Source organism: Meles meles, chromosome 12, assembly GCF_922984935.1.
Source record: "Meles meles chromosome 12, mMelMel3.1 paternal haplotype, whole genome shotgun sequence".
Classification (NCBI taxonomy): Eukaryota; Metazoa; Chordata; class Mammalia; order Carnivora; family Mustelidae; genus Meles; species Meles meles.
In genome coordinates this window covers 28,716,480-28,741,884 of record NC_060077.1, presented here as the reverse complement: position 1 = coordinate 28,741,884, position 25,405 = coordinate 28,716,480, and the positions used below count along the sequence as shown (strand labels likewise).

General features: G+C 42.9%; 1 protein-coding gene and 3 gene segments (V, D, J or C); all 4 read right to left on the bottom strand.

Moving 5' to 3' along the window:
• LOC123954077 (immunoglobulin lambda-1 light chain-like) overlaps nucleotides 1-25,405 on the bottom strand; it is a 1,184,917-nt gene that overhangs the window by 590,459 nt on the left and 569,053 nt on the right. The gene's annotated exons all lie outside the window — the stretch shown is intronic.
• Nucleotides 1-25,405, bottom strand: part of LOC123954073 — a 721,845-nt gene that overhangs the window by 578,118 nt on the left and 118,322 nt on the right.
• LOC123954078 overlaps nucleotides 1-25,405 on the bottom strand; it is a 652,309-nt gene that overhangs the window by 594,474 nt on the left and 32,430 nt on the right.
• Nucleotides 1-25,405, bottom strand: part of LOC123954074 — a 610,667-nt gene that overhangs the window by 583,317 nt on the left and 1,945 nt on the right. The window contains 1 exon segment of the V gene segment in view: nucleotides 11,595-11,601. Coding sequence covers nucleotides 11,595-11,601 — 7 coding nt within the window.

Genomic DNA, 25,405 nt, shown 5'->3' with positions numbered 1-25,405 from the left:
GGGTATTCGTCCTTTCTGATGGAGGCATAATACTCCATTGTGTATATGGACCACATCTTCCTTATCCATTCGTCCGTTGAAGGGCATCTTGGTTCTTTCCACAGTTTGGCGACCGTGGCCATTGCTGCAATAAACATTGGGGTACAAATGGCCCTTCTTTTCACTACATCTGTATCTTTGGGGTAAATACCCAGCAGTGCAATTGCAGGGTCATAGGGAAGCTCTATCTTTAATTTCTTCAGGAATCTCCACACTGTTCTCCAAAGTGGCTGCACTAACTTGCATTCCCACCAACAGTGTAAGAGGGTTCCCCTTTCTCCACATCCTCTCCAGCACACGTTGTTTCCTGTCTTGCTAATTTTGGCCATTCTAACTGGTGTTAGGTGGTATCTCAATGTTGTTTTAATTTGAATCTCCCTGATGGCTAGTGATGATGAACATTTTTTCATGTGTCTGATAGCCATTTGTATGTCTTCATTGGAGAAGTGTCTGTTCATATCTTCTGCCCATTTTTTGATATGATTATCTGTTTTGTGTGTGTTGAGTTTGAGGAGTTCTTTATAGACCCTGGATATCAACCTTTTGTCTGTACTGTCATTTGCAAATATCTTCTCCCATTCCGTGGGTTGCCTCTTTTTTTTGTTGACTGTTTCCTTTGCTGTGCAGAAGCTTTTGATCTTGATGAAGTCCCAAAAGTTCATTTTTGCTTTTGTTTCCTTGGCCTTTGGAGACATATCTTGAAAGAAGTTGCTGTGGCTGATATCGAAGAAGTTACTGCCTATGTTCTCCTCTAGGATTCTGATAGATTCCTGTCTCACACTGAGGTCTTTTATCCATTTCGAGTTTATCTTTGTGTATGGTGTAAGAGAATGGTCGAGTTTCATTCTTCTACATATCGCTGTCCAGTTTTCCCAGCACCATTTATTGAAGAGACTGTCTTTATTCCATTGAATATTTTTTCCTGTTTTGTCGAAGATTATTTGACCATAGAGTTGAGGGTCCATATCTGGGCTCTCCACTCTGTTCCACTGGTCTATGTGTCCGTTTTTATGCCAGTACCACGCTGTCTTAGTGATCACAGCTTTGTAGTAAAGCTTGAAATCGGGTAATGTGATGCCGCCAGTTTTGTTTTTGTTTTTCAACATTTCCTTAGCAATTCGGGGTCTCTTCTGACTCCATACAAATTTTAGGATTATTTGCTCCAGCTCTTTGAAAAATATCGGTGGAATTTTGATCGGAATGGCATTAAAAGTATAGATTGCTCTAGGCAGTATAGACATTTTAACAATGTTTATTCTTCCAATCCAAGAGCATGGAACAGTCTTCCATCTTTTTGTGTCTTCTTCAATTTCTTTCATGAGTGTTCTGTAGTTCCTTGAGTACAGGTCCTTTACTTCTTTGGTTAGGTTTATGCCCAGGTATCTTATGGTTCTTGGTGCTATAGTAAATGGAATCGATTCTCTAATTTCCCTTTCTGTATTTTCATTGTTAGTGTATAAGAAAGCCACTGATTTCTGTACATTGACTTTGTATCCTGCCACGTTACTGAATTGCTGTATGAGTTCTAGTAGTTTGGGGGTGGAGTCTTTGGGGTTTTCCATATAAAGAATCATGTCATCTGCGAAGAGAGAGAGTTTGACTTCTTCCTTGCCAATTTGGATACCTTTTATTTCTCTTTGTTGTCTGATTGCCGTTGCTAGAACTTCTAATACTATGTTGAACAAGAGTGGTGAGAGTGGGCATCCTTGTCGTGTTCCTGATCTCAACATAACTCTTTGTTCTTGAGAGGTTTTAGTGTATTGTTTCTTCAAGGTTTACAGGACCAATCTCCCTTCTCGAAGTCTACTTTCTAGTGATTTTTATATCACCTCACATCTAACAAGGACTGTTTAATATGTTCTTCTCACCCACCCCCAACTTTGGGCTATGAGGGTCATGAGTTTTATTATGAGATTCATCATGAGCCAGAGAATATTGTTATTATGTTTGGCTTCACACCGTGATCATCTAGAGACATTTCTATGTTTGTCCAGGTAGTTCCCAAAGCTGATGCTCTTCATCCCTTTGTGTAGAGTCACATTGCTGTCTGAGAGACTGTTCCTCTGTGGGAGGGGCCTCTGTCACTCACTGCTGTAGTGAGTGTCTGTGGGTGATCAATTACATGACATTGTGCAGGCTAAGAGTTTTATCTTGTTTCATTTTTGAGAGATATATTCATGGGATAATGGATTTCAGGCGGACAAATTTTTCCTTTTTAAATAAATAAATTATATATGTATATATAGTCTATATGTTGATACAGCATAAAATCTTCATAAATATAAATATTTAATTCATTTGAGAGAGAGAGAGGGGACACACAAGCACACAAGGTGGGCTTAGGGCAAAGCGAGAGCTAGAAGCAGACTACCTGTAGAGCAGGCAGTGGGACAAATGGTTTGATCCTGGGATTCTAGGATCATGACCTGAGCCAAAGGCAGGAGCTTAATGGAAAGGGCCACCCAGGTCCCCTACAGACACAGTTTAGTAGCTTTCTTGTAAAAGACATTTCTCCACCATCTTCTTGCTTGCATTGCTCATAATAAGAATCTGCTCTCATCATATTTATTCCTCTGTAGATGACCTGCACATTTCTCTCTGGCTGCTTCACAGATGACTCTTCCACACTGATGTTCATCAATATGGGTGTGACATGGTGACAGTGTCGGTACCTCATGGTTCTTGTGCTAGAGCTTTGTTGAACTTGATTATGTCAGTTATTGTTTCACCAAACTTGTAATATTTGTGCAATACCACTTTAAGCATTGTGTCTCTTCCCTCCTGTCTGTCTTCTCTGCTCAGGGGATCTAGTTACAAGCATAGTGCACTGCATGAGGTGATTCCACAACCAACTGAGTTCTGTCTTTTTTTTTTTTTTTTTTTTTGTCTTATTTCATTTTGGATGGTTACTACTTTGATGCCATGGAGTTGGTGAATCTCTCCTTTTGCAGCATCTAATCTGTTGTCAGTGTAATCCTGTGCATTTTTTACTCTTAGATGCTGCAGTTCTCATCTCCAGAGGTGAGATGTGGCCCTGTACAAACTTTGTCCACATCTGCACTGAATATGCTCTGCCTCTTCAAACAAATGGAATCTCACTCAATGGTAATTTTTGTGTTATTCATCTTACATCCTCTGTAGAGCCTACCTTCAGGGCAGGGAAGAGGGAGCAGCCTGTGAATCTCAGACCTGGGGTCCTAGGTCAGACCTGCTCACTGCTCTATGCACAGACCTCCTGGGGCTGGAGGATAGTGTGACTCAGACGAGGAAGTGGTTTGTGTCTCACTTCCCCATCTGCCTGTGTCACTGTGATTATTACCACTACCACTCTTATATGATAGACAGTAATAGTCAGCCTCGTCCTCAGCCTGGGCCCCGCTGATGGTCAGGGTGGCCGTGTTCCCTGAGTTGGAGCCAGAGAACCGGTCTGGGATCCCTGAGGGCCGGTTGCTGTCTCCATTGATAATCATCACGGGTGTCTGGTCCAGCTTCTGTTGGTACCAGGAAACATATGTATTTCCAATGTTGTCTCCACTACAGGTGATGCTGGCTGTCTGTCCCGGGGTCACCGACACTGAGGGAGGCTGAGTCAGCACGTTGGCAGCCACAGAAACTGCAAGAGAGAAAAGGAGAGGTAGGCTTTCAAAGTGGGTCTCATCTTTGGAAGCCCCCACCCATGTGACCTAGATTGATATTTAGGGATACTTTGGGCATACAGGGAGCCCTTCCTATCAATCTCAGCCCCTGGGACCCCTGGGCCTGGATGGTGGCTGGAGCCTTTGAACAAACAGGACCATGACCCTCTTTCCATGGGCAGGTGCAGCCCCCCCCACACCCAGGGCTCACACAGGGTCCTCCAGCCCTTCATCCTGCAGCTGGGTCCTGAGCATCCTGACCCCCACAGACAGTGAGTGCCCCACTGAGCTCAGTTTCAGGGTCAGGCTTGTGACAGTTCTGTGGGTCTGGGTGGGTGTGAGTCTGGGCTCAGCACCTGTGCACTGAGCCAGGAATCCGAGGAGAAGAGGGGTCCAGGCCATGATGAATGTGCCCCAATTCTGGTCCCTGAGGCCCTAGTCTGGGCACATTCCTTCCCAGGCCTTTCTTATCCCCTTGCTGGTAATACCTGCAGCTTATGCAAATCATTTATGCAGATATGCTGCTGAGGAGCTTAGTGATTTGAGAGAAGCCTGAGCTCCAAGGGATACAGAGAGGTAGTGGTGTCTCCTGCAGACCTCCCATTAGCCCAGGGGGTTCTGCTTTACCAACTTGCCCCACAGTTGGCTCTGAAATGTCCTCTCCTTGCTCCTGGGTGGCCGTAAGAGGCTTAGATCAGTGCATTTTCTGCCCAGATTCCTGTTTGTGACCATCAAATATGAAAAGAATTCTTCACTTGCTAAGCACACACGGAGATTTGCAGGAGCCTCTGAACTACTGTAGGTGATGTCCTCAGGGAGAGTTCCTAGGGCAGGTCATAGATTCTGTAGCTCAGTCTCCCCAGTGTGCACTCAGTTCCTGGGATAGATGCAGTGCTTGAGTGAGGTTTGACAGTGACTGGGTTTTAGCAGAATGGGCTGTGCTACAGAGGCATGAAGTACTGGACCTGTGCAAGAGACAGAGGCAAATTGTAGAAGACACAGATCTAAGCAACAAGGAGTCATAATTTTATGTTGGTGGTAAAGGTGACATTATAGAAACCCTATGACTTTTACCTTAGGTCTCAGGTGGTGGTGATGAAGTCTCCCACCCTGTTAAACCCCTGATGCCCAGACATACCCCATGTCCAGGTGACTGTCAGGTGATCTTACTGCCTCCTGGAGGCCACTCCACATGCTGCTAGAGGTGCAAGAATTCCTTTGTCAGATTTGAAATTCTGATGAGAAGTTCTGATCAGAAGATCCCGATTCCCTGATCCATGGGCTTTAGGCTCCATTTGAGGAATTGGTTTTCTCTAAGAAGCCCCTGCCACCCTCAACATCATGCAAGAGCTCACCAAATTACCCATGGAAATATAAGCAGGCTCATTTAGAGGAGGAGAATGCAGAGCTCATATGATGTATGGGTGTTGGGTGGCACTAGAAGACACAGGAATCAGGGACTTCCTCTTACTGGTATCAGCGGCTGGTGCAGGACCAACCTGGGCAAAGGTGACTATTGCTTCCAAGTCAGAGATAGGAGAAATGTCACTTAACAGACATTTATTCAGACCCATTTTGTTCTGGGAGACAGTCCATCCTGGAAATTGGTGTGAACAAGACACAGCCACTATGTCAGAGTTCCTCTCTTGGGACTAGTGCAGTAGAGTGGACACACATGCTTTGTTGATACAGCATATAGACTCCAAACTCTTCTATCTGCATCTTGTCTTCTATATTCATTTAGAAGTCACACTATGGCTATTCTCAGGTGCCACTGGGTCAACAATGACTCATGGGCCAAAGCTGGCCAGTAAATGTGTTATGTGGCTGGGGATCTTTTGGGGGGAATTTCACTCTTGTGAAGGAAAGAAACAGACTAGATTTATACAGTGCTCTTGCTCTGGTACTTGTCTGGGAGAGCTGGAGCTGCCACAGCTGTCCCAAGGTCTGCCATCAACAAAAAGGAAAAGAAAAACCTCCGTAGAAGTGATGGTGGGAAAGTATTTGTGCTGCCGAAGCAAGCATGTGATGGTGGGAAAGTGAGAAGATTTGGGACAGTATGGAATTGGTGAGAACCACCATCTGACTTCAGACTTATTTCTGTGGAAGAAAAATAAGCACCTGAGTGTTCATGCCTATGATTCAGAGAGACATGTATCACATTAAAATATTCCTGACTACCTAGGATAATAATTAGCAGAAAAGATTTAATAAAATAATAAAATAACAATAGGGGAAAATGTGCGGTGTCAGGTGACTGCATGGAATGAAGTGACATTGACAAAATGACAGGCAGATCATTTGTGAGGAGAGGCTGGAGGAGGTGTCTCTGCAGAGTGGACTGTGGGGCTGCTGTCAGGATGGCAAGAAGGGACAAGAACTGAAGTGTGTTTGAAGTCATTCCCTGTGGGGATGAGTCTGGTTTGTGTGAGGATGCAGGGACAGTTAGGACCTTAGGTGTCTGTGATTCAAAACTAATTGAGTTCCAAGGTAATATTTTCTCATAAGTTAAAAACTCAGTGACAGGTGTGATGTGTTAGAATCCTCATGTTGTACGTTTCCAGGGAAGGTGAGTCACAAGGGGAGTCCCATGTGAACCTCCCTGCATACTGAGTGGGAAGTGGGAGCCTGTTTGTATCTGACAGTCATGGTGGCTTCTGTGTGGTTCACCTGTGTGTGTGTGTTTCCAACTGCCATCAATTTCCTGTCACACACTCCTTTCTATCATATATTTATACACAGACACATATATGGATATCCTTGTGAGTGTGTCTGCACATATATACTAATTGTGTCTGTGTGTGTATATCTGTAGAGAAATTATAAGTTGGGCATTGTTACCATAGTGAATAGCAAGAAGAAATTAATAATCAGACTTATTTGACCATGGATGTTGGGATCAGTTAATTATGGCGTTCCTACAACTGAAATAGAAGTTCAGGTTACTCCTTTTTTTACATATGTGTAAAGAGAAAGCTCCCTTTGGCAGACACTTTGACTTGCTACTGAACTTTAACAGAGGCTGTGTGCTCCTTATTAGCCACTAAATCACCATGTGACCAGACTGCCTGCAGGGACTGGGTGCCAACTGAACAACCATGCCATGGAACTGGGCATTCACAGCAGCTGTCCATCACCAAACAGAGGAGATAAATTTGAGATCAGGCTTCAACAAGTCCTAAAGGAACAGGTGAGTTGCATGAGGAAGAGGTCAGATGTCTTTTCTCTGTTGCACACAGCTATGGCCCAATGGGGATAATCCAATGAACAGTTGATATAGATGAAAAAAGAGAAGGTTGGTTTTAGAGGTTCCTCTGTTATATGCAAGCAACTCTGATAGTTAATAATATTTCTGCTGCAGCCTCATCTGGGACACCTCTGCATAACTTGGGTGCAGAAAAATTCTTCAATAAGGTAGCATTTGAGCAGAGTAATTGTTTTTATTCACCTGGACTGAGAGAATGACAGAATTGGGTTTATACTAACCTATGGCTCTGACTCGTAGTTTGGCTTGGTGGCCAGTGTTGGAAGGAACACAATAAGAAAATGGGTGGGGTGCCTGGGTGGCTCAGTGGTTAGGCATCTGGCTTCCCTCCGGTCGTGATCCCAGGGTCCTGGGATCCAGCCTCACATTGGGCTCTCTACTCAGTGGGAAGCCTGCTTCTCCCTCTCCACTCTCCCTGCTTGAGTTGCCTCTCTTGCTGATTCTTTCAGTCAAATGAATAAATTCTTTAAGAAAAAAAAAAAAGAAAATCAGTGAAGATATTTGAGGAAGAGAAAATGTGAGTAGAACTCCTCAAGTGAACACAGATCTGGACGCTCTTTGTGCTCTGTGAAATGTCTACCATAGTGTGTCATCAAATGGAAATGGTGCTAATAATAAGGTGGATAATGTGACATATCTGGGGACAGTGCTCAGCATTTTTGTCCATCTACTCTTGAACTTGTCCTGTGGGCCTCATAGCTAAGTGCCCATGTTGCAAAGTGGGTGGTTATTCATAGGCTAATCACTATGGATTTCCAGTCACTAAAGCTCACCTGGCTATGGCCACTTGTGAGGACCAATTTGCCAATAGCAGAGACCAACCCCAAGTTCTCAGTCTGAGACCTTCCCTAGGGAATCAGCCAGCAGCCCAGTGGCAGATCGGTTATGTTAGATCTCTTCCATCATGGTAGGTACGGCTCCATTCTTGTTGGAACAGACCTTTACCTAGATAGGGACCTGCCTTCTTTGACTGTAATACTTCTTCCCAAAGTATTTCCCTTGGGCTTAGAGGATGTATCACCCACTGTCTAGTATTTTAGGGAAGTTCCTCTCCAACGTACATCTTTCACATCAGTTGAAGGGCTGCAGTGTGCCCAGGTCCATGGGATTCACTGGGTCTACCATATTCCCCACTATCCTGAAACAGCTGGCTTGAATGAATGGACTAATGTCCTCAGGAAGGCAGTTACTGTGCAAGGTATGGAACAACACCTTTTGGGTGGGGGCAACAGTTTCCAGGAGGTGATATTTGCACTCCCTCTGTTTCCAGTGTTTGGTGGTGTTTCTCCCGTAGCCAGCATTCATGGGTCCAGAAACCTAGAGGTGGAATTATGAACATCCCCACTCACTGATATTCTTGGTGAACTGCTGCTAATTATGACTATCACCATGACTCTACACTCTGCTGCCTTACAGGTCTTAGTTCTAAAGGAGAATTGCTTCCAGCCAGTGACACAGCAATGATTCTGTTCAAAGGAGAGGTCAGAATTCCCCTTGTCACTTTGAGCTACTTCTGTCTCCATGGATGTCTCTCCTTTGGTCATCCCAGCAAGATCTTCCATTCCCAACACATCATAGCCAAATAGACATCACAGGCCCGTCCTGCCTCCTGCACATGCACTCCTGATCCACATGGTGCAGAGGCCATCTGGTGGACTGGGTTGGGGGAGAGGTCTTGGTATCTCAGATCTGGGGCCTTGGGCCAGATCTACTGTACTTTGTCTGCAGTCCTTCTATGCTGAAAGTGTGTGTGACACAGACAGGGAAGTGGTCTGTGTCTCATATCTCAGTCTGTCTCTCTCACTATGAACAGGAATACCACTGTCCCACACCTGACAGTAGTAGCCAGCCTTGTCCTTGGCCCTGGTCCTGCTGGTTTTTAAAGTGGCCGTGTCTTCTAGTTTAGAGCTGAAGAATCAGTCAGGAATCTCTGAGGGACAATTGCAATTTTCATATATGACCAGCCAGTGTCCTGTCCTGTCTTATGCCGGTACAAATGTCCACTGAAGATTTCTATACTGTCTCTCCGACAGGAGTCATGACCATCTGTTCCAGGGTCATTGCACATAGGGCAGCTGGGTCAACACTGGACGCCTTACAGGAGCCTGGCCATGGGGTTGAGGTGGGTCCTTGCAGAGCTAGAGACAACATCTGGTTCAGGGAAAGGTGGCCCTATGGTCTCTCTTTCCAACCCTCCAGCTTCATATTCCCTCTGGGGCCCCCAGCTGAACTCAGCATGTCATCAGAATGGGAAACTCTCATTCTGACACTTGTTTATCATGGTACATGTGGGAATTCACTTGTTACACAATCACCTACTCTTGGAGATTCATCACAATTTCTAGTCTATTTACATGTGGTCCTGCTGTCTCTATGACACCCCATCCCGCAAAGACCAGCAACCAGCATTATCAACACTTTGATTACTTTCGCTTTTTCACCCATGTTTCATGTAAATATGTGAAAAGTGCCAGAGACCACGCTTGACTGAGGGACTCACTTTAGGTTCCGTGTCTCTGTGAGGCTCCCCACAGTCACACGTTTGTGCACAGTGTGAACTCCAGGACTGGATAGTCGCTGGTCCCTCCTGGGAACTGGATTCTGTCACTGAAGCAAGGACAGCACAGGGACCAGAGATGTGATCTGAAGCCGTGGGAGTCACTTCACTTTTGAGTCAGTCTCATAAGGAGGCTGCAGACCCTCCTTCCAGGGACCAGAGGATCCGAGTGCCCCACTTCCTGTCTCCTGTGACACTCGTGAGCAAGGAAGCTGCAGCCCTGTATCAGAATCTGCCTGGAGTGGGGCAGGAGAAGAAGAGGGTGAGGGGTCAGGGCATCTCTGGAGGTGCGCAGCACAGAAGGGTCAACTCCCTGGCACCTCAGGTGGAGAGTGAGATGACTGGCATTTCCCAGATGAGCTACTCACTGTGCAGGATCTCTGTCAGGGTCTTGAATGACTCTGTGTGAGTCTGACCCTGAAAACTTTGCCCCTGCATCCTTGGGGATAGGATGGATCATCATGACTTCTTTCTGAGGGCTGTGGACACCTGCTGACCTCCAGGCCTGGTGTCCCTGTGAGGTTCCTCCTGGGCAGACCCAGCCTCTGTCCTGTTGTTCCTGATGGAGCTCTGCTGCCACCTGCTGGTGGGTCAGGACTCAGACCCGGAGCTTCCCTCCTGCAGGTCACCCCACAGGACCTGTCACCTGAGAAGGGATCTGGACCTGGGAGTCCAGTCTCCCTCAGGCAGTTGCCAACCCCTGCTCTGCTCAGCCCAACATAGAAGGTCATGTACTGTGGGCAGGCAGGCAGGGAAGGAAAGATTCCTGTCCTTGTCCAAAGGATCAAATGCCCTAGCCTGTCCCACTGGCTATTGCAGCAGGGTGGGTGCAGGTAAAGTGTAGTGCATTTGGAGAGGGTCACAGTCCAGGAAACATTTATGAGATGCTATTGGCACCCTCCTTTCCATGTGGCAGTTAAGTCTGATGCTGCCTGAATCCCAGTGAGTGTCACTGTGTCGTAGTGGACCAGGCAATCCTTCTAACACTAATGATTACCTGTGAACCTGAAACTTTATCAGTATTATTCTCATCACCTCTGCCCCCGCTGTTTCTATTACAATGCATAGCACCAGCAGTCTGGAGTGGGAGGATTTCCACAGGAGTTTCCTAGGTGATTTGGATGAAACAGGGAATTTGGTAATTAACATCTGAATGTGTGGTTTCACTTCATATAGGTCATATTTTTCTGAGACGGTTTCCTTGGATTTCTGCAAAGGAGAGACAAAAGTTCCCAGTCCAGTGCCCCCTCATTCCCAACCTGCAGTCTCTGTTTCATTTGTAAGACTCTGTCAATGTTTTTATATCATTAATGTTGAAAACAAAGTGTTCTTTTTTATTGTGTTATCTTGGTCACTATACAGTACATCATTAGATATTGATGTAGTGTTCCATGATTCATTATTTGCATATAACACCCAGATCTCCATGCAATCTGCCCTCCTTAATACCAGTCACCAGGTTCACCCATCCCCCTACCTACCTCTGTTCTAAAACCCTCGGTTTGTTTCCCGACGTCCATAGTCTCTGTTCTAACATCAGTATGAGCATCCCCATTTCACAGCGCCTGAAGTTGAGGGTCCAGGAAGACTCCATTCTGAGGAAGGGGAGGAAAGTGAAGCAAGTCCAGGATGGAGCACAGGTGTGCAGGATTCAGACCTGGAGCTCCTTGAGGCATAGCTTGACCAGGGCAGGAAATAAGGAGGGAGGGTGAGGCCAGACTGGAAAGCAGGTATCTGTCCCCTACTCACTGCCATCCCGATTCCTGGTTGGTCTATAAAGGAGACCCCCAGCACCTCCAGCCTGCATGTGGAGAAGGTCAGTGGAATTGTGTCCCAGCTTAGAGCTGGATAATCTGTGGGGAAATTGGAAGCTGTTTGGTTGTACAGGGCCTGGCCTGGGTTCTTCTGGCTCTGTTCTGCATTATTGTTTGGTCCTCTCTGTCCTTCAGATATGAAGGAATGACTGGGTTCTCATGGCTACTCTATAGAAGGAACCTGAGTCTTGTAGCAGATGCAAGGCCTGCAGGTTCAGGATACCTTGGTGCTCATTCCCTGGGTCTCACTTCCTGCAGCACCCATGGGACTGAGCTCAGGTTTGGAGTCACCTTCAGGGTCCTGTGGGGGCTGAGCCTGTGAGTAGGGCCTGAGGCAGCCGCTGTTCAAGCAATAAGGAAGGGGAGCTTGAGGGTCCAAACATGGTAGGGACCCCAGTTTCTCTCTCTTGAGCCCCTAGCTGAGCCTGCCTGTTCCAAGCCTCCCTCATTCTCTCACTGGTCTCACTGGTCCCTGTGAAAATGCTCCTCAGGCTGGTGGAAAGAATCTCTGTGCTTCTGGGTGGGCTCTGTGGATCTGGTTCATGTGGAGCTCTGTTCACTTATTGGCTCCATATGGGAGCTCTCGTGTTTAAATGTCATAAAAAATTAGCAAGGAAAGGAGAAGTGAGGGACTTTCTGTAGCTGTTCACATGAATGTGTACTCCATTTATTTGTTTCCATTATTGTGAGTGTTTCAAATACACAGGACATGAAATATTCCATCCTGATCATTTGTAAGAGCTCAGTTCATTTTCCCAGATTCTCTGTCTGTCCTGTGACTGTGTAACTCTCCTGAACTGTGGAACAGAATCGAGTGGGAAATGAACTTGTTCTTAGTATATGTTTATTCCCTTTAGATTTCTTATACTCTGGTGCTGCAGTTAGACCCAATTTGACAAAATTGTCTTTTTTTAGTTAAAAAATTTTAAATTAACATAGAATGTCTTATTTGTTTCAGGGGAACAGGTCTGTGATTCATCGGTCTTACATAATTCATAGCACTCACCATATCACATACCCTCCCCGGTGTCCATCACCTAGTCACCCCATCCCTCCAGCAACTCTCAGTTTGTTTCCTGAGATTAAGAGTCTCTTATGGTTTGTCTCCCTCTCTGATTTCATCTTCATTCGTTTTTCCCTCCCTTGCCCTATGATCCTCAGTATTGTTTCTCAAATTCCTATTATCAGTGAGACCATATGATAATTGTCTTTCTCTCATTGACTTATTTTGCTTAGCATAATACTCTTTACTTCCATCCACATCATTGCAAATGGCATGATTTCATTCTTTATGGCTGCATAGTATTCATTAGAACATCTTTTTTATCATTCATCTGCTGATGGACAACTAGGCTCTTTCTATAGTTTGACTATTGTGGATGTTGCTCCTATAAACATTTGGGTGCACGTGCCCCTTCAGCTCACTACATTTGTATATTTGGGGTAAATACGCAGTAGTGCAATTGCTGGGTTGTAGCGTAGCTCTATATTCAACTTTCTAAGGAACCTCCATACTGTTTTCCAGAGTGACTTCACCAGTTTGCATTCCTACCGACAGTGGAGGAGTGTTCCCCTTTTTCTGCATCCTCACCAAAATCTGTCATTTCCTGACTGGTTAATTTGAGCCGTTCTGAATGCTGTGAGGTGGCATCTCACTGTGGTTTTGATTTGTATTTCCGTAATGCCAAGTGATGTTGAGCGCTTTTTCATGTGTCTGTTGGCCATTTGGATGTCTTCTTTGCAGAAATATCTGTTCATGTCTTCTGCCCATTTCTTGATTATATTTCTTGATTTGGATATCTCTCTCTCTTTTTTTAATTTATGCTTCTTTCTTTTCAGCATAACAGTATTCATTGTTTTTGCACCACACCCAGTGCTCTATGCAACACATGCTCTCCCTATTAACCACCACCTGGTTCCCACAACCTCCCACCCGCCCACCCCTACAAAACCCTCAGGTTGTTTTTCAGAGTCCATAGTCTCTCATGGTTCATCTCCCCTTCCAATTTGCCTCATCTCCCTTCTCCTCTCCATCTCCCCATGTCCTCCATGTTATTTGTTATGCTCCACAAATAAGTGAGACCATATGATACTTGACTCTTTCTGCTTGACTTATTTCACTCAGCATAATCTCTTCCAGTCCCGTCCATGTTGCTACAAAAGTTGGGTATTCATCCTTTCTGATGGAGGCATAATTCTCCATCGTGTATATGGACCACAACTTCCTTATCCATTCGTCTGTTGAAGGGCATCTTGGTTCTTTCCACAGTTTGGTGACCATGGCCATTGCTGCTATAAACATTGGGGTACAGATGGCCCTTCTTTTCACTACATCTGTATCTTTGGGGTAAACGCCCATTAGTGCAATTGCAGGGTCATAGGGAAGCTCTATTTTTAATGTCTTAAGGAATCTCCACACTGTTCTCCAAAGTGGCTGCACCAACTTGCATTCCCACCAACAGTGTAGGAGGGTTCCTCTTTCTCCACATCCTCTCCAACACACGTTGTTTACTCTCTTGATAATTTTCACCATTCTAAATGGTGTAAGGTGGTATCTCAATGTGGTTTTAATTTTAATCTCCCTGATGGCTAGTAATGATGAACATTTTTTCATGTGTCTGATAGCCATTTGTATGTCTTCGTTGGAGAAGTGTCTGTTCATATCTTCTGCCCATTTTTTGATATGATTATCTGTTTTGTGTGTGTTGAGTTTGAGAAGTTCTTTGTAGATCCTGGATATCAACCTTTTGTCTGTACTGTCATTTACAAATATCTTCTCCCATTCCGTGGGTTGCCTCTTTGTTTTGTTGACTGTTTCCTTTGCTGTGCAGAAGCTTTTGATCTTGATGAAGTCCCAAAAGTTCATTTTTGCTTTTGTTTCCTTGGCCTTTGGAGACATATCTTGAAAGAAGTTGCTGTGGCTGATATCAAAGAAGTTACTGCCTATGTTCTCCTCTAGGATTCTGATGGATTCCTGTCTCACGTTGAGGTCTTTTCCATTTCAAGTTTATCTTTGTGTATGGTGTAAGAGAATGGTTGAGTTTCATTCTTCTACCTATAGCTGTCCAGTTTTCCCAGCACCATTTGTTGAAGAGACTGTCTTTTTTACCACTGTATATTTTTTCCTGTTTTGTCGAAGATTATTTGACCATAGTTGAGGGTCCATATCTGGGCTCTCTACTCTGTTCCACTGGTCTTGGTGTCTATTTTTATGCCAGTACCACGCTGTCTTGGTGATCACAGCTTTGTAGTAAAGCTTGAAATCAGGTAACGTGATGCCGCCAGTTTTGTTTTTGTTTTTCAACATTTCCTTAGCAATTCGGGGTCTCTTCTGATTCCATACAAATTTTAGGATTATTTGCTCCAGCTCTTTGAAAAATACCGGTGGAATTTTGATTGGAATGGCATTAAACGTGTAGATTGCTTTAGGCGGTATAGGCATTTTAACAATGTTATTCTTCCAATCCAAGAGCATGGAATAATCTTCCATCTTTTTGTGTCGTCTTCAATTTCTTTCATGAGTGTTCTGTAGTTCCTTGAGTACAGGTCCTTTACCTCTTTGGTTAGGTTTATTCCCAGGTATCTTATGGTTCTTGGTGCTATAGTAAATGGAATTGATTCTTTAATTTCCCTTTCTGTATTTTCATTGTTAGTGTATAAGAAAGCCACTGACTTCTGTACATTGACTTTGTATCCTGCCACGTTACTGAATTGCTGTATAAGTTCTAGTAGTTTGGGGGTGGAGTCTTTTGGATTTTCCATATAAAGAATCATGTCATCTGCGAAGAGAGAGAGTTTGACTTCTTCCTTGCCAATTTGGATACATTTTATTTCTCTTTGTTGTCTGATTGCTGTTGCTAGGACTTCTAATACTATGTTGAACAAGAGTGGTGAGAGTAGGCATCCTTGTCGTGTTCCTGATCTCAATGGGAAGGCTGCAAGCTTTTTCCTACTGAGGATGATATTTTATGTGGGTCTTTCATAGATAGATTTTAGGAAATTCAGGAATGTTCCCTCTATCCCTATACTTTGAAGCATTTTCATCAGGAACGGATGCTGGATTTTGTCAAATGCTTTTTCTGCATCAATTGATGCAGAAATCAATCTCTTCCCTTATTGATTTGTTCTATCACATTGATTCGTTTGTGAATGTTGAACCATCCTTTTAATCCAGAGATGTATCCCACCTGGTCATGGTGGATAATCTTTTTTTTCTTTAAAGATTTTATTTATTTTTTTGGCAGAGAGAGGTCACAAGTAGGCAGAGTGGCAGGCAGAGAGAGAGAGAGGGAAGCAGGCTCCCTGCTGAGCAGAGAGCCTGATTCGGAACTTGATCTCAGGACCCTGAGATCATGACCTGAGCTGAAGGCAGTGGATTAACCCACTGAGCCACCCAAGTGCCCCTGGATAATCTTTTTAATGTGCTGTTGGATCTTGTTTGCTAGGATCTTGTTGAGAATTTTAACATCCATATTCATCATCAATATTTCAGATATTGGTCTGAAATTCTCCTTTATGGTAGGGTCTTTGACTGATTTGGGGATCAGGGTAATGCTGGCTTCATAACAAGAGTCTGGAAGTTTTCCTTCTGCTTCAATTTTTGAAACAGCTTCAGGAGAATTGGTGTTATTTCTTCTTTGAAAGTTTGGTAGAATTCCCCAGGGAATCTGTCAGGTCCTGGGCTCTTGTTTTTTGGGAGGTTTTTGATCACTGCTTCAATCTCGTTGGTCTATTCAGGTTGTCAATTTCTTCCTGGTTCAATTTTGGGAGTTTATAGTTTTCCAGGAATGCATCCATTTCATCTAGGTTGCTTAGCTTATTGGCATATAACTGTTGGTAATAACTTCTGATGATTGTTTCTACTTCCTTGGTGTTAGTTGTGATCTCTCCCTTTCCGTTCATAATTTTATTAATTTGGGCTTTCTCTCTTTTCTTTTGGATTAGTGTGGCCAATGGTTTATCAATCTCATTGATTCTTTCAAAAAACCAGCTTCTAGTTTCATTGATACATTCTACTGTATCTCTGGTTTCCACCTCATTGATCTCTGCTCTAAATTTGATTATTTCCCTTCTTATGTGTGGAGTGGGTTTGATTTGTTGTTGATTCTCCAGTTCTTTAAGGTGTAGAGACAGCTGGTGTATTCTGGATTTTTCAATGTTTTTGAGGGAGGCTTGGATGGCTATGTATTTCCCCCTTAGAACCACCTTTGCTGTATCCCATAGGTTTTGGACCGAAGTGTCTTCATTCTCATTCGTTTCCATGAATTGTTTAAGTTTTTCTTTGATCTACTGGTTGATCCAAGCATCCTTAAGCAAGGTAGTCTTTAGCTTCCAGGTGTTTGAGTTCCTTCTGAACTTTTCCTTGTGATTGAGTTCCAGTTTCAAAGCATTGTGATCTGAGAATATGCAGGGAATAATGTCAGTCTTTTGGTATCTGTTGAGTCCTGCTTTGTGACCAGTATGTGGTCTATTCTGGAGAAGGTTCCATGTGCACATGAGAAGAATGAGTATTCTGTTGTTTTAGGGTGGAATGTTCTGTATATGTCTATGAGGTCCATCTGGTCCAATGTTTCATTCAATGCTCTTATTTCTTTATTAATTTTCTGCTTCGATGATCTGTCTATTACTGAGAGAGGCATATTAAGATCTCCTACTATCAATGTATCCATATCAATATGACTCTATCTTGATTAATAGTTTTCTTATGTAATTGGCTGCTCCCATATTGGGGGCATCGATATTTACAATTGTTAGATTATCTTGGTGGATAGTCCCTTTAAGAATGATGTAGTGTCCTTCTGTATCTCTGACTACAGTCTTTCATTTAAAATCTAATTTATCTGATATGAGAATCGCTACCCAGGCCTTCTTCTGAGGCCCATTGGCATGAAAGATGCTTCTCCATCCCTTCACTTTCAGTCTGGTTGTATGCTTAGGTTCAAAATGGGTCTCTTGTAGACAACATATGGATGGGTCCTGTCTTTTTATCCTATCTAAAACCCTGTGTCATTTTATGGGCACATTTAGGCCGTTCACATTGAGAGTGATTATTGATAGACAGGTTGTGATTGACATCGTGTTACCTTTGAAGTCTTTCTGTCTGTAGATTGTCTCAATCTTTCTGTTCAATGATATTCTTAGGATTTTTTCTCATTTACAGGACCCCCCTTAATATTTCCTGCAGTGTCGGCTTGGTGGTTGCATAGTCTTTTAAGCCTTGCCAGTCTTGGAAACTCTTTATTTCTCCATCCATTTTGAATGTCAGTCTTGCTGGATAAAGTATTCTTGGCTGCATGTTCTTCTAATTTGGTACTCTGAATATATTTTGCCAGCCCTTCCTGGCTTGCCAGGTCTCTGTCGACAGGTCTGACATTATTCTAATGGGTTTTCCTCTCTACGTAAGGAGACTCTTTGTCCTAGATGCTTTTAAGAGGGTCTGTCTAGAAGCATAATTCTTTTTTTTTTTAAGATTTTATTTATTTATTTGACAGCGAGAGAGAGATCACACGTAGGCAGAGAGGCAGGCAGAGAGAGAGAGAGGGAAGCAGGCTCCCTGCCGAGCAGAGAGCCCGATATGGGACTCGATCCCAGGACCCTGAGATCATGACCTGAGCCGAAGGCAGCGGCTTAACCCACTGAGCCACCCAGGCGCCCCTAGAAGCATAATTCTTTATTCTACGATTAGGTGTCGTGAGGACTTTTGAGAATCTAAAATCTTGGGGGGAAACCGCTCTGCCTCTAGTACATGAACGTTTTTTTCCATTCGTGCGATTGGGAAAATTTTCATAGACAACTTGTTCCACTATATCTTCTAGACTTCTTTCTTTTTCCTCCCCTTCAGGGATTCCAATAATTCTGACATTGGAACATTTCATGGCATCATTTATTTCCCTGATTCTGTTTTCATGGCCTCTGAGCTGTTTGTTCCAGGCTTCCTCCTGATCCTTTCTCTCTGTTTGTCCTCCAGATCACTAATTCTATCTTCTGTCTCAGTTACCCTAGCTTTTAGAGAATTTAGATTAGATTGGAACTCATTGAGAGCATTTTGAACATCATCCCTGGTGGCTTTCAGTTCTGCCCTAACATTGTGAACATCATCCCTGGTGGCTTTCAGTTCTGCCCTAATGAATTCCGTTTGGTCTTCCATGGCTTTCTCCAACCTAGCTATTGCCTGGATAATTGTTAGCCTGAATTCCTTTTCTGACATATTTTCTATGTTGATAGCCATATCAATATGACTCTTTATCTTGATTAATAGTTTTCTTATGTAATTGGCTGCTCCCATATTGGGGGCATAGATATTTAAAATTGTTAGATCATCTTGGTGGAGAGTCCCTTTAAGAATTATGTAGTGTCCTTCTGTATCTCTGACTACACTCTTTCGTTTAAAATCTAATTTATCTGGGGCGCCTGGGTGGCTCAGTGGATTAAGCTGCTGCCTTTGGCTCAGGTCATAATCTCAGGGTCCTGGGATCGAGCCCCGCATCGGGCTCTCTGCTCCGCAGGGAGCCTGCTTCCTCCTCTCTCTCTGCCTGCCTCTCTGCCTACTTGTGATCTCTCTCTCTCTCTGTCAAATAAATAAATAAAATCTTAAATAAAATAAAATAAAATCTAATTTATCTGATATGAGAATCGCTACCCAGGCCTTCTTTTGTGGTCCATTGGCATGAAAGATGCTTCTCCATCCCTTCACTTTCAGTTTTGGTGTATACTTAGGTTCAAAATGGGTCTCTTGTAGACAACATATAGATGGGTCCTATCATTTTATCCATTCTGCAACCCTGTGTCATTTTATTGGCTCATGTAGGCCATTCACATTGAGAGTGATTATTGAGAGATATGTTTTGATTGACATCGTGTTACCTTTGAAGACTTTCTGTCTGTAGATTGTCTCAATCTTTCTGTTCAATGATTTTTTAGGATTTTTTCTCATTTACAGGACCCCCCTTAATATTTCCTGCAGTGTCGGCTTGGTGGTTGCATAGTCTTTTAAGCCTTGCCAGTCTTGGAAACTCTTTATTTCTCCATCCATTTTGAATGTCAGTCTTGCTGGATAAAGTATTCTTGGCTGCATGTTCTTCTAATTTGGTACTCTGAATATATTTTGCCAGCCCTTCCTGGCTTGCCAGGTCTCTGTCGACAGGTCTGATATTATTCTAATGGGTTTTCCTCTCTATGTAAGGAGACTCTTTGTCCTAGATGCTTTTAAGAGGGTCTGTCTAGAAGCATAATTCTTTATTCTATGATTAGGTGTCGTGAGGACTTTTGAGAATCTAAAATCTTGGGGGGAAACCGCTCTGCCTCTAGTACATGAACGTTTTTTTCCATTCGTGCAATTGGGAAAATTTTCATAGACAACTTGTTCCACTATATCTTCTAGACTTCTTTCTTTTTCCTCCCCTTCAGGGATTCCAATAATTCTGACGTTGGAACGTTTCATGGCATCATTTATTTCCCTGATTCCGTTTTCTTGGCTTCTGAGCTGTTTGTTCCAGGCTTTCTTCTGATCCTTTCTCTCTAACTGTTTGTCCTCCAGATCAGTAATTCTATCTTCTGTCTCAGTTACCCTAGCTTTTAGAGAATTTAGATTAGATTGGAACTCTTTGAGAGCATTGTGAACATCTTCCCTGGTGACTTTCAGTTCTGCCCTAACATTGTGAAAATCATTCCTGGTGGCTTTCAGTTCTTCCCTAATCAATTCCATTTGGTCATTCATGGCTTTCTCCAACCTAGCTATTTCCTGGATAATTGTTAGTTGGAATTCGCTTTCCAACATTTTGTCTATGTTGATAGCCATTAGCTCTGTTGTAGAAGGCCCATCCTCTGTATTTTTCTTCTGTTGGGCCTGGTCATGGTGGGTAATCTTTTTAATGTACTGTTGGATCCTATTATCTAGGCTCTTGTTGAGAATCTTGGCATCCATAGTTATCAGGCATATAGGTCTGAAATTCTACTCTTTGATAAGATCTTTTCCTGGTTTGGGGATCAGGGTAATGCTGGGTTCACAGAAAGAGTCTGGAAGTTTTTCTTCTGTTTCAATTTTTTGAAACAGCTTCAGAAGAATAAGTATTATTTCTTCTATGAATGTTTGGTAGAATTCCCCAGGCAATCTGTCAGGTCCTGGGCTCTTGTTTTTTGGGAGGTTTTTGATCACTGCTTCAATCTCATTACTAGATATTGGTCTATTCAGGTTGTCAATTTCTTCCTGTTTCAGTCTTGGTAATTTATGGGTTTCCAGGAAAGCATCCATTTCTTCTAGGTTGCCTAGCTTATGGCATATAGCTGTTGATAACAATTTCTGATTTTTTATATTTCCTTGGTGTTAGTCGTGATCTCACCCCATTAATTCATAATTTTATTAATATCCATCCTTTCTCTTTCTTTTGGATTAGTATGGTCAGCTGTTTATCAATCTTATTAATTCTTTCAAAGAACAAGCTTCTAGTTTCATTGATGTGTTCTTCTGTATCTCTAGTTTCTAACTCATTGATCTCTGTTCTAATCTTAATTATCTCTCTTCTTGTGTGTGCAGTTGGTTTAAATTGTCGTCGATTCTCCAGTTCTTTAATTTGTAAAGAGAGTTTATGTATATGGGATTTTTCAATTTTTTTTTTTGAGTGAGGCTTTTTGGCTATATTTCCCCCCTAGGATTGCCTTTGCTGCATTCAATAGGTTTTGGGCTTATGTGTCTTCATTCTCATTGGTATCCATGAGTTGTTTAAGTTCTTCCTGGATTTTCTGGTTGATCCAAACATTCTTTTCTTTTCTTTCTTTCTTTTTTCTTTTTTTTGACAGAAAGAAATCCCAAGCAGGCAGAGAGGCAGGCAGGGAGAGAGGGGGAAGCAGGCTCCCTGCTGAGCAGACAGCCTGATGCAGGGCTTGATCCCAGGACCCTGAGATCATGATCTGAGCCAAAGGCAGAGGCTTAACCCACTGAGCATTCAGTGCACCCAGATCCAAACATTCTTGAATAGGTTGGTCTTTTGCTTCCAGGTGTTTGAATTCCTTCCAAACTTTTTCCTGTGGTTGAAGTACAGTTTCAAAGAATTGTGGTCTGAGAATATTCAGTGAATAATCTCAATCTTTTGGTATTGGTTGAGTCTTGATGTATGACCCAGTATGTGGTCTACTCTGGAGAAAATTCCATGTGTGCTTGAGAAGAATGAATATTCTGTTGTTTTAGGGTGGAATATTCTATATATATCTATAAGTTCCATATGGTCCAATGTTATTTCAAAGCTCTTGTTTCTTTGTTGAATTTGTGCTTAGATGACCTGTCTGTTCCTGAGAGTGGTGTGTTAAGATGCCCTACAATTTACATATTCTTATCTATATGACTCCTTGGTTAATAGTTGGCTTATGTACTTGGCTGCTCCCATATTGGGGGCATAAATATTTACAATTGTTAGATCTTCTCTGTGGATAGACCCTTTAGGAATGATGCAGTATCCTTCTGTATCTCTGACTACAGTCTTTAGTTTAAAATCTAATTCATCTGATATGAGAATTGCTACCCGATCTTTCTTTTGAGGCCATTGCATGAAAGATGTTTCTCCATCCCATCACTTTCAGTCTGGGTGTATCTTTCAACTTAAAATGTGTCTCTTGTAGACAGCATATGGATGAGATGGCTTTTTATCCAGTCTGCAACATTGTGTCATTTTATGGGAGCATTTAGGCCATTCTTGTTGAGAGTGATTATTGAAAGATAAGTTTTTGTTGTCATCATGTTCCCCATGAAGTCCTTGTTTCTATAGATTGTCTCTGTAAATTTCTGTTGTATGTCACTCTTGGGTTCTTTCTTCTTTTATAGAAACCTCCTTAACATTTCTTGTAGTGATAGCTTTGTGCTCACATAATCTCTTAGATTTTGCTGACTTTGGAAGTTGTTTATCTGTCCATCCATTAAGAATGTCAGCCTGGCTGGATAAAGTATTCTTGATTGCATGTTCTTCTCATTTAGTGCCCTGAATATGTCTTGCCAGCGCTTTATGGCTTGCCAGGTTTCTTGGACAGATCTGACGTTATTCTTATGGTCCTCCCTCTATACTTAAGGAATATCTTTCCCCTATGACATCTTCTTTGAATTTATGATTTTGAATTTCACAATCACATGTCTGGGGGTCTTTCTACCTTTGTGGATTTTGGGGGGTGACCTCTCTGCTTCTAGGACATGAACACTTGTTCCATTCCCCAGATTTGGGAAATATTCATGTAGAATTTGTTCAACTATACCTTTCACTCCTATTTCTTTTCTCCACCCCCTCAGGGATCCCAATAATTCTGTTGTTGGAACATTTCATGACGTCATTTATTTCCCTAATTCTGTTTTCATGGCTTCTAAGCTGTTTGTTTGCAGCCTTCTCCTGATCCTGCTTTTCTATTAGTTTGTGTTCTAGATCCCTAATTCGATCTTCTCCCTCAGTTACCCTAGCTGTTAGAGTATTTTGATTATATTGGATCTCCTTAGCATTTTTAAGTTTGGCCAGATCAGTTCCCACTTCTGCCCTTAGAAATTCTATGTTGACTGACTCTAATGATCTTCTCCAACCTAGCCATTGTCTCATAATTGTTACCCTGAATTTTACTTCTAATATCTTGTTTATATCCATATCTAGTAGTTCTGTAGCAGTGGTCACAGTCTCTGAATTTCTCCTCTGTTGGGTATTTCTCCTCCTAGTCATTTTGGAGAGAGATGGTTGAGGGGATTTATAACTGAATATATCAACCATGATCCAGGAAAGGTTCATCATAGAAAGTTTTGGAGCATTCAGAAGTCACCACCAAAAAGAAAGAACAAAGAAAAAAGAGGGGAAAATATCCAGCCAGAATGAGCCCCAACAGTAAGATTAATAAATTACAAAAACAAAATGGATAAACAAAAAGATAAACAAAAGAAAAAGAAAAAAAAAGGAAAAACCCAGTCAAAATGAACCCCAAGAATAAGTTTTATATTGTACAGAAATAAAAACAAACACATAGAAACACTGACAAATAAAAAAAATAAGATGGGAAGGTGGTTATATACTCTCCGTATGGGCGAGGAATTATATTTCAGTTCTTCCTGAGTGTATCTTGTTATCTTTGATAAAGGACTCAACTTTCCAGATATACAGGGAAATTAAAATTGCAACATATAGGGTAAAAGGACTACCTTGAAGCTTATATCTGTGTATATATATTTAAAAAAGTAAAAGAAACAAAGATATGTTTATGAAAAATGTTAAAGTTAAAAAGTTAATATGGAATATGTTGTATTAAACATCTAGTTGAAATGATAATTAGGTTAAAATTAAAAAGAACAAGAATCATGAGAATAAGTAAAAGAAAAAAAAAGGAGAGAAAAATTGTATCTGCAAAATATATAGGTGTTTGGGCAATACTGGGAGCTTAATATATTGCTTTACCCTGATGCTGGTGTTTTACAGTTTTATGGGGACCCTGTAGTTGTTGTCCTCTTGTTCTTTTGGCTTGCCTTCTGGGGAGGGGCCTGACACATTCTTTTTTCAGTCACTTTCACTTGGGTGGTGTTGCCTTGTCTCCTATCAAGGGGCTGGGTTCTGTGGAAACCAGTTTTTCAGGCTTTTCTTCTCTGGAGGTTTTTGTTCCTTGGCAGCTTTTTGCACCTTTTCAGAGGGTCAGAGTAAACTCACTGCACCCATGCCTCCAACTCAGAGAGAAGCCACAGTCTGCTCCCTTCTGAATGGACCAGAACACACAGACTGCCCTGCAGCAAACTCTGTTGAACACGGAGCCTCCCAAAAGTGGTGTGCACCCTCAGCCACTGTCTCAGTGGTCCTTAGAGGCCCCCCACTTGTCTCTGTACCTCCATGCCACTAAAACCATGAGTAGTACTAGTCTGGGTCAGCCCGATCCTGGCCACTGGTGTTCCCAGGACTGCTATCTGGAGCCCATGCCCACATCAGGCACACTTATCCCTGGTGGCGGTGGAGTCATCAGATGGCCACAGACCCAGGGACTGCCGAGTGGAGCCTGCACTGGGCTCTCACTGGCACGTGTCAGGGTGCACACAGCCCGAGCGGTGGTGCAGGCAGCAGATGACTGTGGATCCAAGAACTGCCAACTGCAGCCTGTGCTGGGCTCTGTCAGGTGCAGGTGGCCCCAGCTGTGGCCATCCTGGGACCATGGGCTTACCTCCACACCTGCAACCACCCAAACCCAGCAGTTGCCCCCTAAGTCCCTCTGTTCTTTTTGAGTGCTGTTACCCAGTCTTCAAGTTATGTTCCCCAAACATAGGGCACATTCTTATTGGGGTATTACCTTCCAATGGGTCACTTCTGGTGGCTCCCTCCCCTTCTGTTTTTCCTTTGGTATCAGTCCCGACACTCCCAACATCTCTGTACCTCTCCACTGATGATGCTGTGCCCCCATAGAGACCAAGAAGTGTATAATCTTACATCTCAAGCTGATTTCATGGGTGTTCAGAATGCTCTGGTAGATATTTAGCTCAATTCAGGGGACTGGTTGCAATAGGGTCTCCTACTCCTCTGCCATCTTGCTCCTCTTCCAACTTTTTAAAAAAGATTTCATTTATTTATTTGACAGAGAGAGAGATCACAAGTAGGCAGAGCAGCAGGCAGAGAGAGAGGAGGAAGCAGGCTCCCTGCTGAGCAGAGTGCTTGATGCCAGGCTTGATCCCAGGACCCTGAGTTCATGAACTGAGCTGAAGGCAGAGGCTTAACCCACTGAGCCACACAGGTGCCCCCCAACTTTTTTTTTAAGTGACCTCTCTCCACCTAAAATTAACATAATATCATACATGAATCTTACCTAAACTTTTAAAGTGGTGGACACCTTCTCATCTTTTCATAAAAAAAAATTTAAGGGTATATAGCTTCACTCTTTCAGAGTACCCAAGAGGCTGTTCTTACCTACAGCATGAGACTACATACAAAAAACACAAAGGGCCATGGCAGTCCCATAATGTCATATTATAGCCATCCTGTTCACTCAATATTTATGCTCAGGATTACTTTATATTACCAATTATTAACATACTAACCACTTTGTCAGAGGGATATTGCAGCCACATCTTAAAAAGGGACTCACTAAAATATGCAATGGTTTCTCCTGC